At 41.5% G+C, this 15837-nt stretch overlaps 1 protein-coding gene across 1 annotated transcript; it reads left to right on the top strand.

The window, feature by feature from the left end:
• The first annotated feature begins 12714 nt into the window (after nt 1-12714).
• On the top strand, nt 12715-14545 carry LOC310779141 (cerebellin-3-like). The gene is made up of 3 exons (XM_083639638.1): nt 12715-13047; nt 13547-13684; nt 14034-14545. The coding sequence occupies exons 1-3, from the start codon at nt 12777-12779 to the stop codon at nt 14297-14299; spliced, it is 675 nt and encodes a 224-aa protein (XP_083495764.1). The 5' UTR covers nt 12715-12776; the 3' UTR covers nt 14300-14545.
• The last annotated feature ends 1292 nt before the right edge of the window (nt 14546-15837 follow it).

The following is a 15837-nucleotide window of genomic DNA, read 5'->3' as shown; positions in this document are numbered from 1 at the left end:
TCTGTGAAGCTTTCACCAGCAGGCCTACAACAATACACACAGCTACATGTATTCTGTGAAGCTTTCACCAGCAGGCCTACAACAATACACACAGCTACATGTATTCTGTGAAGCTTTCACCAGCAGGCCTACAACAATACACACAGCTACATGTATTCTGTGAAGCTTTCACCACCAGGCCTACAACAATACACACAGCTACATGTGCACATTGCTGCAAAGGCCAACCAAGCTCCCAGGAATAGCACTGGGCTGTGAAGCCATTTGAACATGGTGGCGAAGCTCTGTATTGCAAGTCACGTGACGCCACGCAGCCCAGAAAGGAAAATTCCCATCCACTTGCATGGGGACCCTGGCAGCTGTTAAACCCAAGGGATTTTTTTCCGGGTGTCACTCAAAGTATAAAACGACTCTTTTAATTATCAAATCATTTTTTATGGGGTCATTTTCTCTTCAGAAGCCACTAAGAGCCGTATACGGGTGGATTTTCTTCTTTTAATACATCCATGGGTGGGAGGGGTGGGAGACGTCATGGAACACCTTCATGGCACGCCCACCCATGAATGCATGGGTGGGCGTGGCACGTCCCCTATCCAGTTCTTTTAATACATCCATGAGGCCAACAATATAAATGATGCCAACTTCCTGATACCTGTCTCACGAAGCAGCTTCCGCATAATCAGAGTAGCTCTGCATGGCTTGGTGTGATAAAGGTAACTCACTCAGCCATGAGAGTATTGATTGAGAGATGTATGTATGTACAGTATATATGTATGTATGTATGTATGTATGTATGTATGTATGTATGTATGTATGTATGTATGTATGTATTTATGTATGTATGTATGTATGTATGTATGTATTTATGTATGTATGTATGTATTCATGCATGTATGTATGTATGTATGTATGTATGTATGTATGTATGTATTTATGTATGTATGTATGTATGTATGTATGTATGTATGTATGTATGTATTCATGTATGCATGTATGTATGTATTCATGCATGTATGTATGTAGATATGATGTATGTATACTACTGTATGTATGTATGCATGGTGTGTGTACTGTGTATGTATTTATGCATATACTGTATAGGTCTACCTAAAAAATAATCCTTTGGTTTGTTCATTTTCCATTTGTGGTTTCTGTGATTTCTTTTGCTACTGTTGACCATGGTGCATTTTTTTTTTTTTTTTAAGAATTGCTTGGGGTTGGGTGGTGGGTAGAGGAATCTCATCCGGGTTTTTCCAGTCCAGTGAGTCACCTTCATAAAACTGACAAGTCACGAAACCATTTGAGAGCAGATGAACATGACAGACAGGTTTGTTATCATGTGTGAGTATGATGATCCTCACATGATAACATTCAGGCATATTTCCCATCACTTTCTATCTCACATGTAGACCGACAGCTGATCATTTCTTCTAGCTGCTGCTGAAGAAAGAAGAAGAAGACGTGATCAAACATTTCTCACCATTTCACAGTTTCCACAACATCGCTAACAGCTCCCGTAAAGAAGCCTCTTTGGTCAGAATCTGTTAATTCAAGAGCTGGTGGCAGGGACAAAACCTGTGGCCAGTGGGCAGGTTACTCAATTAACATATAGTTACTGATTACTCCTTTAAAAAGTAATATGATTACTTCATGTATTACTTGGTATCAAAAGTAAGTAGTTATGTTACTCGTTAGTTGACTATATTAATTTAGCTACCCGCCCTTCCGTAAAGTCACGTACAACTTGTTTAACCAGCTCCTTTTAGAACGGAATCCACTTTATTGGAACAATAATTAACCTTACAGGAGGAGTCAACAATCAGCCAAACTGCAGACTTGTTTTATTTATAGGACAAAACTTTACATTACTTTACTTTATTTCATTTAGCAGACGCTTTTGTCCAAAGCGACTTACAAAATATTACAACAGCATAAAAATACAACAATAAAATACCACAGTAAACAACATAAACCAAAAACGGGAGCATAAAATACACAAATCACTTTTCGGAGGGGCCCAGGTGTAGTTCGAAAAAGTGTGTTTTTAGTCTCCGGCGGAAAATGGCTAATGAGTCAGCCAGCATAACAGAGGGGGGGGGGCTCGTTCCACCATTGAGGAGCCAGGGAGGAGAAGAGTCGTGAGTGGGCTAAGCGGCCCCCAGGGTCACGTAGTGATGGAGGGGCAAGGCGAGCTGTGCAGGTGGAGGAGCGGAGGGGACGGTTGGTTGTTTGAAAACTGACAAAAATCTAATTGCCTTCTGGCAACGCAGTAGTCTCACGTAGCCAGACCTATATATCTCCACACTTTGTTTTACGGCTGTGCGCAGCGCTGGAGAAAGTAATGCAGTAACTTGAAGTTACTTGGATTAGTTATCGTAATATAATTACTTTTTGGGAATTGTAATCCCTACTTACTGGGGAAAGTAATATAATTACAGTACCTGAGTTACTGTAACTTAGTTACAACACTGTCTGTGGCACATGGTTCTGCCACTGAACGTTTCTACTCAAAGTACAAAAAAACATGTTTTAACAATTTTGTTCCTATGTATTACTGTATAGATGAAGAGTGGTGATTAGTTGTATTACTGTATAGATGAAAAGTGGTGATTAGTTGCCTGCATGGGTCTGGGTTTTAGTCTCAACGCCAGACCCATGAGAGTCCATACGCTGTACGTTACTGCATGCTGCAGATGCTGAGCGATTCAACATAATATTTGAGTCTGGGGCGAGACTACCTGGGTCTAGAGACCTTGAAGAGACTACCTGGGTCTAGAGACCTTGAAGAGACTACCTGGGTCTAGAGACCTTGGATAGACTACCTGGGTCTAGAGACCTTGGAGAGACTACCTCGGTCTAGAAACCTTGGAGAGACTACCTGGGTCTAGAGACCTTGGAGAGACTACCTGGGTCTAGAGACCTTGGAGAGACTACCTGGGTCTAGAAACCTTGGAGAGACTACCTGGGTCTAGAGATCTTGGAGAGACTACCTGGGTCTAGAGACCTTCGAATGCACCCACCCGACTGAGTCAAGTCGGGGCTGCTTCTGGTCGTATCAGTTACCCGGAATGTGCTGTCTCCACAACACAAAGTCAAAGCATGACAGACAGGAAGTCAAAGCATGACAGACAGGAAGTCAAAGCATGACAGATAGGAAGTCAGTCTTGTTAGAAAGATCAATATAGATCGATATTTGTGAATTAAGTAAGACAATCACCATTATCATCATCATTATTATTATTATAAGAATGTTCTTGCTTCTGTGTGTGTGTGTGTGTGTGTGTGTGTGTGTGTGTGTGTGTGTGTGTGTGTGTGTGTGTGTGTGTGTGTGTGTATGTGTGTGTGTGTGTGTGTGTGTGTGTGTGTGTGTGTGTGTGTGTGTGTCCAAGGTGTCACTGAAAATGCACATTAAACACTGATGCATAGAGAACAACTTATCTTTATTCAGCATGTATTTCTATTAAAGCAGATCCTCAATCAACACACATACCTGATTGGCCAACAACATGTGCAATAAAGAGGTACAATAAAGAGGTTTAGAACACGGCTCTCTTGAATACTCGATGGGGGGGGGGGGGGCGACAAAAAACAAAAACAGAATATCAACTATTATTACCAGGGAGAGACATTTGTTGTTGTAATTGTAGGTATTTCACTTAGAGAAGAGGCTTGATATATAAAAAGTAAGTTCCATTGATTTTCATTTCATAATCTCATTCTACAACAAATGTGTTTTGTACTTTTGAAGATCCATCTGGTGTCGTGCCGTGTCTAAAACTTTTAGTGAGAACACTTCCTCATTCTACATGTCTAGTTGCATGCCAAGTGAAGCAGCAAGAACAACAACATAAAGGTTAAAGTCCCTGGAAACCAAAAATATTTCTTTATTATTTAGCATTTTGAGTTAATCACATCACAGGACCCTATGTTAATAAGCCACCAGCCAAATTTGAACGATGATGAACGTCGCAAAGTATATAAATTTAGGTTTGACAGCCATGGCAAAACTCATGAGATTTCATTATTTTTTAGAGTGTACTTTCTCCCGCGGAATGTGTGGGCGTGTCTCATCTACAGCAGGGAAATTTCTGTCTCTCGGAGAGTGCGAGAGAGAGGGGGGGAGGGAAACGGAGAAAGAAAGAAAGAGAGATGAGTGCACACACCGTGTGTGTGTGTGTGTGTGTGTGTGTGTGTGTGTGTGTGTGTGTGTGTGTGTGTGTGTGTGTGTGTGTTCGCGCGTTGCTCCGAGAGGAAGAGATCTCTGTCCGTTCTAGAGAGAGAGAGAGAGAGAGAGAGAGAGAGAGAGAGAGAGAGAGAGAGAGAGAGAGAGAGAGAGAGAGGAGCGCATGCCTGAAACCCGACACCTTGCTAATCTCACAAGCATAGCGCTTGGCAGACGGCAGACGGCACACAGAGTGAGAGGGAGACGGACAGCAAGGGAGCCTGTCACTGGGGGCAAAGAACGGACTTGCCATAGGTGGGTGCGGATTGCGCGCGTGTACAAAGGTTATATAGAGCTTATGACGTCATAAGCTCCTGCGTTTTAGCACCTCACGCACTGCTGTCTTCAATGAGGAAGTACTTTGTAGAATCTTGTAGAAAAGTGGCGATTTTAAGGCTTTGGGTTGAAAGTAATGTATAATAATTTCGGAGGCACAAAATTACTAACATAAGACCCTAAATAACATAGTTAGAAGAACGTTTTTGTGGATTTTGGTTTCCAGGGACTTTAAGGTTTGGTTTAGAGAGAGCAGGATTTCACTGTAACAGAACAGTATATCTAAGACAGTTCCTGCTAGCCTGGGTAAACCCAGCCTCAACATAACCTCCATGTACTGTAGGCCTACTAATAAAGAGGTACAATAAAGAGGTATATAATTGTTACGGCTGGTGCCGTTATTTTATTGTGTTTTGCTAAATCTAAATCAATCATCACCATTTTGTTCAGTGTGTGAACTTTGGTCTTTGTAGTTTCTTTGACTGTCCTCCTACAGAGTCATCTCCTGTCTGGATTGGTTGGCTTGGCAAGAAGATTGGAGATTGGGAACTGCTGTGGCTGTTGCTGACTGGCAGCTGATTGGCACAGTCTCCTTCATGCTCCAGTCTGAAGATGGCAAATCAGAGGCAGGCAGTAGCTGAGCTGTGCTACTGCTCCTCTCACTCTCTCCTCCTGTTGTGTTGACCAACTCTGTTTGGTTATTAGTTTTGTTAATTCTAGTGTTATGTTTATGTGTTGTGGTGCTGGGTTCAATTCCTTTGTATAGCTGCTGCCTTCTTCCAGCGTTGGCTGACACCCTTTAAAACTAATGGGCTAAGGCCTAGTCTTCAGGTTAGCTTGTTTTTGTTAGCTGATTAGCGTAGCGAACCAGCATCATATGTTTTTTTACTGTGTGGAAATAAACTCACATGTACTTTTTCATGGTTGTCTGTATTTGGTTTATGTTGTGATCCAGACTGGGTCATAACAATTAATAACGGGTTGTTTACATCTTTCTAAATCAGGCCTTCACAAACAAAACCACAAAGCAAAGGGGGGGGGGCGATGACAAAAAACAAAAACAGAATACAAAGCAATTTTAACCATTGATTAATTGCCAACACAAAGTTAACAGCACTCTATGGGCAGCCAGTCTTGATGCCTACTTGGAGAGGAATTGGATCTGTGAGCTGTTTCCCACAAATTACTTGCAAATAAGAACCAGAATAAACATCTTTAACAATGTCAATATAAACCTGAGGCAGGTGTATTTCCTCAAGAGATCTTATCATGACATTATGTGCTAAAGTTCCGAATGCATCACGAAAATCCAAAAAAACAGTATAGAATTTACTGGATTCATGTTTAAAATCATCAATTCCAGTTTTGAGACAAAACACATGTTCATTCATACCTTGCATTGTTATCTTCACTATAAAAGCAAGACTACAGGCCTTACAGTACCAACCAAGCTCAATCTTTCCATCTGGCTTCCGAACAGTCATGCTATTGCTATTATTGGCAGTCGCTCAATATGGAGGAGGCGCTGCTTTTTGTACCCATGAAATGTGATATGTCCCTTATCTTGTATTACAGTATAACTGTATGTCAATCTGCCTTTGTCATCACCCTGTGCGGTATTCAGGGCTGGACTGGGACCAAAAAAGCTACCTGCCATGTGTCAGACAGGCCCACAATTTCGAATCGGCCCAATTTTTCGAGCTCGCGCTCGCTTCGCTCACACTCGCATGGGTTGGGGATTTACTTATAAAGCCACATGTTATGACCCGGTCTAGGGGTTTTAGGCGTAATGATGTTGCAGCATTGAATAAACGTGCCCAGTGAGAACTCAACGTTTACTTATTAAATAGACAAGTACAGTACTAAACATAACAACACTGATTTTTTTTTAACGCAAATACAAGTGTATTGATTGTTGTCATGTTGGCGTCCCTCCCTACCACTAGGAATCAGTATTGTTATAGGTGAAACTATAAAACTAAACTAAAACTTAGATACTCAAAACCAAAAAATATAGAGTAGATTACTTTGGACATAATATAGCCACACAAACATTTCCCATATGTCTGATGTATCTTTCCCCATAGTCTGGAAATTAAATATTGTTTATAAGTTACTATAAGCACAGTTTAGATATTAATCTAAACGTTATAAAAATGTGAAAATCATAACGTCGTTGTTGCCGTTTAACCCACCTGGCTACCACCATGAATAACGTTACGTTAGCTAGCTCACTCATCGATTACCTAGCAGTGTGCACCAATCCTAAAAGTTGTCATTTTGTTGAAATTAAGTAGTGCTTGGTCGATCATATGTACGCCGAATTTACCAGCAGGCTCTACGAATTTGTGAAGGCCTTTAGGTAGTTTTCTACCAGGTAGGTGCGATTGCCGATATCAAGGAAAAGGCAGTGTGTTAAATTGCCACATTTTCTAATAGAGTTTGGCGTGTACCGCGTCAAGGCGCCAGCCCAGAATCCTATCGCTTGGTCAAATTCAAATAGTTGCCACACTTACCTCAAAGGAGTGAGACGCAGACGACGACGCCGATGTGAAGTCAGTGATTTTAATCCGTTTAGGTGGACGGTGGTAGTGCCATGATCAGTGTTGGGGGTAACTCATTACAAAAGTAACATATTACATGTAATATATTACTTTTAGCAGTAACTCAGTAATATAACTTATTACTTATAGGATTTCAGTAATATTATACCAGTTACTTTGTCAAGTAACTCAAGTTACAAATTGACTTACTTTTATTAAATCAAAGCACATATTTAAAAAAGATACAATCATTTCCTAATCAAACTGTTCAAACCATTGATAGTACATAGAATGGATGAAGCCAGCGTGACGTCACCCATTGGGTTTTGATAGCAGAAAATGAGGCTTGAATCTCCCGCTTCCTGCTCATCGTTGATTGGTTGAATGGATTAACTTTACACGGAAGTACGGGGAGAGAGGGCTGTTAAAAAACTAGTAGAAGAAGAAGAAGGAGGAGGGGGCGGCTGCCCCTAGCGGCTGCCGGGGGAGTTTCCGAATTTGTCTCACAGGCTTGAACGACTGCCATCTTGTTGTTCGCTTCTGTTTGCTAGCTTGCTCGCTGGCTGGCTGGTTGCAGTGGTGAAATGGTCCAGGACAACAAATATAATAACTTTTAGTCCGAAGGTATGGGCGAGTAGGAGTCCAGCCAGCCGACCACCGTCTTGTCCGGGGCCTGGCCAAGAGACCATGGTGTGGTGTGATCCTGGTGCATTGTGCCTGGTGTGAGTCTCCAGCCTGCTAGCTGCTGCTAAGCCTCCACAAGGTAAACTGCTATTATACTTATCTCTGGGCAAACTCTAAAATTGATAACTGAGGTGGATTTGGTCGCGCACTTGGTGCTCTGCTATGTTGGACTCGTTGGACTGTTTGAGTGATGCTCATGTTTGTAAGCTAACGCTAGCTCGATTAGCATCGTGTGCTAACGTGTGAGCACCGTTATAGCCTACTTTAACTGAAATTTGGTGGCGTTATGTTATAGTAATTAAATATAACACGGTGTCGTTTGTTTCTTCAAGGGATGGCCGTCGGAGTACCATGGTGGAGCAGGAACAGCACAACAGAACAGAGGCACATTGTCCCTTGGTCAAATTATTTGTGAAAATGAATGCTACGTTTTGATTCCCATGTGCATATTACTGTGAGAATATTGCTGATCATCAGTTGTTCAACCTAAGATATTGCAATAACATAAGCTAAATGCTGACAGATTTGAGACTTTTGATAGATTTACTTTGAGCCATTTGGTATGTATCTGCCAGTGTGTTTTTGTCAATAAACATTGCCAACAAAGAACCTTGTTGTGTAGGCTATGTGCTAAGTAAATCATGTACCCGAATGTACCCCAAATCTCATAGAACGAGCCCATTATAGTTGTCTGGTCAGAGCAGGCAGGTTGTTAATAAGATGTGATATAAAGATATTTGATGTCGAGTGAACCAGCTTCGACCAAATGACCAGGAAGAAGAATGAAGATGGGGAACCAACCGACTGCTTCAAATCAACAAATGATTTATATTTATTGAAATATGGTTATCTGTAACAATTCGACATAAACAAAGGCTACACCATGCAACATATATTTTGATATCATTCAAACTTAAAGAATGGTTAATTTTCCACCATGGTAGGCTGTACTGCTGTGAAATGGTTACCTATATTTGTATCAAGTGTTGCTTGGTAGATTATCTAAATGGCCCCTATCGTTGCATCGGCGCAGTTTCTAGGCCGAGCGGCAGGCGCAGATCAAAGCAGTGGGCGTGGAAAGGCGCACTTGATATCGTCGTGCTGGCGCTAGATGCAGCCCAAAGCATTACAACCACGCCTTTTAGGCGTAAAATTATGCACCGTCATGCTCATTGGATAAGTGCAATAAACGAATCGCACGCTTGCCTTTTTAGCTCCAATTCCAGTGATCCCGCAAAACCAGACGAAAGCCAAACGCTCTGCCCCCCCCCCCCCCCCCCCCTCCCTTCATCCAGCCTGTCTGTCTGCATTATAGGCTATTATTCCATATTATTATGCTTCTCAAACCAATCTAACTGCAGTTTCAATACTGCAAGCATGTAAATACGCTACACTATAGCAAGATCAAAGTGAAAATAATGTTCTATGCATCAGCTAGAAAAATATAGTCTATTAGATTGGTGAAAGTTTGTCCAGAAAGATATCATTTTCTCTCTCCTGCTGCAGGAAGGATGATGCACATAAATATACCCTACATTATGTCAAGTCATTGCATAAATGTGTTTTTATTGTAAAACTAAATGTGAAATAGGGCCAAGTTATTGGACGGACATCACAGTATAGCAGATGCCATTAGAAGCGCGTTCCGAAGCGCGTTCCGCTGTTACTTCTCTAAATCACGTTAACTCGACAAGGGGTATATATATGCCCAGGAGGACATATATGTTTCACATAGGGTGGTGTTTTCATTTCGAGGTTTTATTTGGTCCAATATTGAAATGTTGACAATGGCAGGCTGTGTTACCATTACACATTAATTTAGAACTACCTTTTATATCTATTTTGGCTCATTTGGTGGCTATTTAGTAGCGAAATGAAGAAACACAATGCATGCTGGGAACTCAGAGAGAGAGAGAGAGAAGGGTGACAGAGAAGAAGCAGTGAAGGCAAAGAATAGGCCTGCTTTTGAAAAGCGCAAAGCGCTAAATGTAGGCCAGCTCCCAAGATATGACTAGGCTGGTATTTAGCGCCGACACGCCCACTTTGGGACTGCGCCACGCCCATTCGGCCTAAAGCGCATTTGGCAGCCTAAAGCCTATTGCTATCTTGCCGAAACAGGCGCAAGGCACGTTTTTTTGCGGTTAAGGCCCGTAATAGCGCCGATGGCCTGTGGGAGAATAGAGCCCTATATGCCTAATTTACCAGTAGACATATTCGTGCAAGACCTTAGGCTATGTTGAGTTATATCGATCTGATAAAGTATGTTTTAAAATAAGGATAACAAATTGCTGAGCTTGGCGGATGCCTCAAGACAAGTATGTATCATTTTTAAATGTCCAATACCATACAGAAAAGCAAATTGAACAAACGACCAACAGCATTCAAGTCTGCAAAAACTTGTGATGTTATGTCCCGTTAACATATAACCTTATGACGCTTACTGTATAACATGGACAGACCATTTAACGTTAGGCTACTTTACATACCGTTAGATAACGTTAAATGGTCCGCCATGTTATGAGCGTCACGTTACATGTATGCCATCTATACAGTTACGTGTGTCTACTAACATTATTAAAATATCATAAAGTAGCGCTATTTTCTGATAATTTGCTAAAGTATGACTTGCTATCTGCTAGCCATACTAGCCTTGTTTTGCTAGGTTTTCTTATTCGTGTACTTTCCGCAGACTAGATGCCTTTGCGGCACATTGCTGCCTCTAACGGGCGGAGGTATTACTGTTTCCCAATATCCGAAGTATATCGCCTATTTTCCTCGAAATGGGGCTATAATTAAAAAAACTGGAGCCTTGAGAGCATGAAAAATACTTGAAATTGTTTTTTCAGACCATAAACTCATTTGTAAAGTGTTTATTTAAGACAGAGACCGAGAGAGAAGTTGGCTCGTTTCACATAGAGTTGAATGGACGTTCAGGGATGATGTTACACAAGCTGCGCCCCCCACTGGCCATTTGAGAGTATGGCAACTTCCGCATAGGACTCAAAAAGAGACTGCCTGTAATGGCCACTGGTTCAAACTGTAACATTTAGAATTTTGGATTGTTTACACTGACTTCAAGGCGGTTGAAATTATTTTTCGGGATGGTTCCGGGGCGGCGATGTCATTCTGCTGCTGCTGTTGTTTTGGTAAAAGTAATGCAAAAGTAGTGTAATAAGTAATGAGTTACTCTACACGGAAAGTAATATTGTAAAGTAACTTATTACTTTCAAATGAAAGTAACTAGTAATATGTAGTATATTACATTTTGAAAGTAACTTTCCCAACACTGGCCATGATGCAGCGCTACTTTTCAAACACGTGAGTGACAGACAGTTGCTAGAGCCTGACTCCGCCAGACGCCACAAATTCACAATCCAACGTTGATTGGTTAGAGGGCCACTCCAGAGACCAGAATCATTCATTATTGATGCCTGAATGCAGGGGCGGACTGCATAATCGGGCACGTCGGGCAAATGCCCGGTGGCCTGGCCTGGCCTGGCCTGCAAAAAAAAAAAAAAAAAAAAAAAGAATTTGCAGGCCAGGCCAGGCCACTCACTGAACAGCAGGCCAGGCGCCGCCTACTGGTTTACTAGTGGTTTTATTACTTTATTCAGGTTTAAAGTGGGTGCATCTCATTGTAAAATTGGACTTGGCCCAAATTGGGCTTCAAACGGCCCAAATTGGGCTTCAAACGGCCCAAATCGGGCTTCAAACGGCCCAAATCTGGCTTTAAACGACCCAAATTGGGCTTCAAACGGCCCAAATCTGGCTTCAAACGGCCCAAATTGGGCTTCAAACGGCACGCACGTTGGCCCGTATCGGCCTGGCCTGCTTGGTATCTAATGCCCAGCCTGAATTATGATCCCAGTCCGCCCCTGCCTGAATGGGCCGCTACCGGCCCAATCAAATACATAATACATACTTTTCAACCAACCTGACCGGCCCACTAGCGAGCGGCCCACCGGCCATCGCACAGGTAGACTTACATTGCAGTCCAGCCGTGGCGGTATTACTGTATATCTTCTTTGTATGCATTATTGTGGTCGCCAATTAGGCACTTTTGTATCTGACCAACTCCCAACATCTGATTGCATTATTAGTGTTTATGTCCTTTGTACTCTGTATCTATGTGGACATAAATAAATCATTTAAATGTGTGTGTGTGTGTGTGTGTGTGTGTGTGTGTGTGTGTGTGTGTGTGTGTGTGTGTGTGTGTGTGTGTGTGTGTGTGTGTGTGTGTTTGTGTGTGTCCACGCCACGGTGTCACTGAAAATGCACATTAAACACTGATGCATAGAGAACAACTTATCTTTATTCAGCATGTATTTCTATTAAAGCAGATCCTCAATCAACACACATACCTGATTGGCCAACAACATGTGCAATAAAGAGGTACAATAAAGAGGTATATAATAATAACGGGTTGTTTACATCTTTCTAAATCAGGCCTTCACAAACAAAACCACAAAGCAAAGGGGGGGGGGCGACAAAAAACAAAAACAGAATATTAACTATTATTAGCAGGGAGAGACATTTGTTGTTGTAATTGTATGTATTTCACTTAGAGAAGAGGCTTGATATATAAAAAGTAAGTTCCGTTGATTTTCATTTCATAATCTCATTCTACAACAAATGTGTTTTGTACTTTTGAAGACTGTCTGGCGTCGTGCCGTGTCTAAAACTTTTAGTGAGAACACTTCCTCATTCTACATGTCTAGTTGCATGCCAAGTGAAGCAGCAAGAACAACAACATAAAGGTTAAGGTTTGGTTTAGAGAGAGCAGGATTTCACCGTAACAGAACAGTATATCTAAGACAGTTCCTGCTAGCCTGGGTAAACCCAGCCTCCACATAACCTCCATGTACTGTAGGCCTACTATCAGTCAGTCTGTGACGTCACATTGTAGGCTGGGTTGACCCGGGCTAAGTTCCTGCTCTGTGGCAGGAATCAGCCGTCCGCTTGGTTATAAAAGGAGCTGGATCACTCCAGTTACACAGAAACAACAATTTAGCAGACAGACATTTGAGAGAGAACCTCCTGCACCTCTGAACATGATGAAGATTGTCCTGCTACTTGCTTTCTTTGGATTTGCATCTTCCACACTACGGTACCAACGGACGTATTGCGCCCGTGACCCTTTGCCAGTTAGAGGGACCTGTAAGCCATCTTCTTGTGTGAACTACAAAAACACTCAATATCTCGATGATGCCCAGACAACAATCAAAGCTGAACTAAAAGCTTTAAAGACCAACGTCAGCAATCTTCAAACACAGCTGCGAGAGCAGGACGCTGAAATTGAAAAACTCAAGAATGAGAATGAAGGTAAAGCTGATTAAAGTTTATCATCATTATCAAATTAGGATCCTTGATTGTTTAGTTTTTCATTTTATGCTTTTAATTATTTAACCGCGAGCGCCATTGAGATATCCATCTCTTCTTTACATTACAGCAGGTTTCCTCAAGTGTGAACCATTTACATCTTGAATATTAGCCTATAATCTGCAATGCAATTATGAGAAAAATGTCAAATATCTTTGAGTCATTTTGAATGGACTGCAGGGAGAAATTATCACAAGTGAAGATGTAACCCGATTTATTAGACCAATTTCTGTATTGTTGTTGTTGTTGTAACTGTTGAAGGATGTAGCCAAAAACATTAAAAAAAATAAGACAAGAGATGCACACAAAAAACAGAGGTGGATGGGCTTTAGAATGAAGGCAACAAACAACCAAATAAATATCAGTCCGTGCAATCATGTAAATGTTATAAGCCAAGCCAGACTGCTACAATGAATGTAATCATTTATTATTTCCCCCCCAGTCAAAAGAGTGGCGTTCTCTGCATCCATAGTAGAAGCTCCAGGTGTGCTGACTGGACCCAGTCCTACGAATGCCAGCCTGACACTGTTCTTCAATAACGTCTTTACAAACATCGGCAGTGCCTACAACAATGCAACAGGTAAGCTATACGTTATACACACTTAACCCATTGATACCTGATGCAGCATGTGCGTGTATATCCCTCATTTGTGTGTGTATCCCTTTAAGACCGCGTGACGCGGTTCCCGGTCTTAAAGGGATACACACACAAATGCTGCATCAGGTAACAATGGGTTAATGTGCAGCCTTGACATAAGGGTGTGTGTGTGTGTGTGTCTTAAGTGCTTCAGGTCAGTGAGATGCAGCTCCCAACTTGTGATTGAACAGCTTTCACATGTCAGTCTTGAGAGTCGTAATTGACCTTAATTGACCTTAACTCATCAAGTTGTTTTCTTGAAGAATGTAAATGTGCTTTCCTCTTTGGACAGGCATCTTCACCGCTCCAGTGAGAGGGGTTTACCACTTCACCTTCATGACTTTTGGCTACAACAGCCACACGTCGGGCGCCATCTTGGTAAAGAACGGCCACTATCAAGTCAGCACCTGGGAATTCAAGGGGCCGGACACCAGTGACACCACCAGCAATACTGTGATTCTCGACCTGAATGTCGGAGATCGCATCAGCATCATCTTGTGGAAAGATGGAAAAGTGCATACCGCCGTGTTCAGTGGGTTCCTCCTCTTCCCGCTCTGATGACATATGAAACCTTCTTCTCTTGGGGACACATTCTTATACTGTAATAGTCTGCTTTCTTTTTTTTCCCTTTTGGCATTTCCTTTTGCAGTTTAAATTGTAGAGCAACAGCCTCCAGTGTGTCTTATCCTCAGATTGATTCCTTTATTGAAAGCAACTATCAACAATTATGTAACAAAACAGTATACTTCCAATTCTCATCACTGCATTCTTTAAACAATTAAATAAACCATAGTGGTCAGGGTCCTCTCTTGTTTCTGGCTTGACTACACATCTTTGTGTGAAACATGTTCATAACTGGTGTCTAGAGTGGAAATAGTCTTTCTAAAGCCACGGAGAGGAGAAACAAAGCTGATGAGATTTTGGTCATTTTCATACAAAAAGGAAATGTATGGGAGAAGATGATCATCTGATGCATCTATTTTTCTTTTCAATTGTCATGACTTCCAAATCAAGTGAGAATTCCTTGGTGATTTTGGATGAATTCTGAGTCAGCCATGCCGAATGAGGGACATTTGTAAATATCTAAAACCCCTGGAAGCTGCTGCCTTGATATTCTGATATAGTGTTGCTTGCTAGATGAAGCTGCTGCCTTCATATTCTGATAGTGTTGCTTGATATTCTGATAGTGTTGCTTGCTAGATGACACACTTCCTGTTTTTTCAAGCTTTCTAATTTAGTGAGCAATGAGCAGTGACTCCAAAGATGTAGCCTACTTATTCGGGGGTTTTTTACTTTAATTTTTCAACATCTCCTCAACGTTGGGATCATGGGCGGAGTTTCAGGGGGGATGCCCTCAAAACCCACCTTTTCACTGTTGCTTTTGACGTATAATGTTTTCCCCCTCTCTCCTCTATTTTTATATTTTTCTCTCTTCATTAAAGTTGTTTTATCCTGTGTTTGAAAAGTGTCTTTGAGCACGGTCAAAAGCAACAGTGAAACAGTGAAGTGCAATATAAACTCAGTGCTCACTGATGAAGGCTACTTGTGTGTATTGTATTGTGTGTATTGAGTACAGTCTATATGTGTATTGAGTACAGTCTATGTGTATTGAGTACAGTCTATGTGTGTATTGAGTACAGTCTATATGTGTATTGAGTACAGTCTATGTGTGTATTGAGTACAGTCTATATGTGTATTATTGAGTACAGTCTATGTGTATTGAGTACAGTCTATGTGTATTGAGTACAGTCTATGTGTATTGAGTACAGTCTATGTGTGTATTGAGTACAGTCTCTGTGTATTGAGTACAGTCTATATGTGTATTGAGTACAGTCTATGTTGTACTCAATACACATAGAGGCCATTTACACCTGGCGTTAACATGCGTTTTCTGTCATCAGATTGCAATCAGATTGTATTTTATCACTTCAGCCTGATTCCATTTACACCTGGCTTTAACATGCATCTGATTGCAATCTGATTGCAATCAGATTGCAGAAATGGTTGTCCTCTCAATCAATCTGATTGCAATCTGATCAAAGGAAACGCATGTTAGCGCCAGGTATAAATGGCCTCTATGGTGCATCTATGTTGCA

The sequence above is a fragment of the Poromitra crassiceps genome (assembly GCF_964638095.1).
Source record: "Poromitra crassiceps genome assembly, chromosome: 7".
NCBI lineage: Eukaryota > Metazoa > Chordata > Actinopteri > Beryciformes > Melamphaidae > Poromitra > Poromitra crassiceps.
This window is presented reverse-complemented; position numbering and strand designations above follow the sequence as displayed.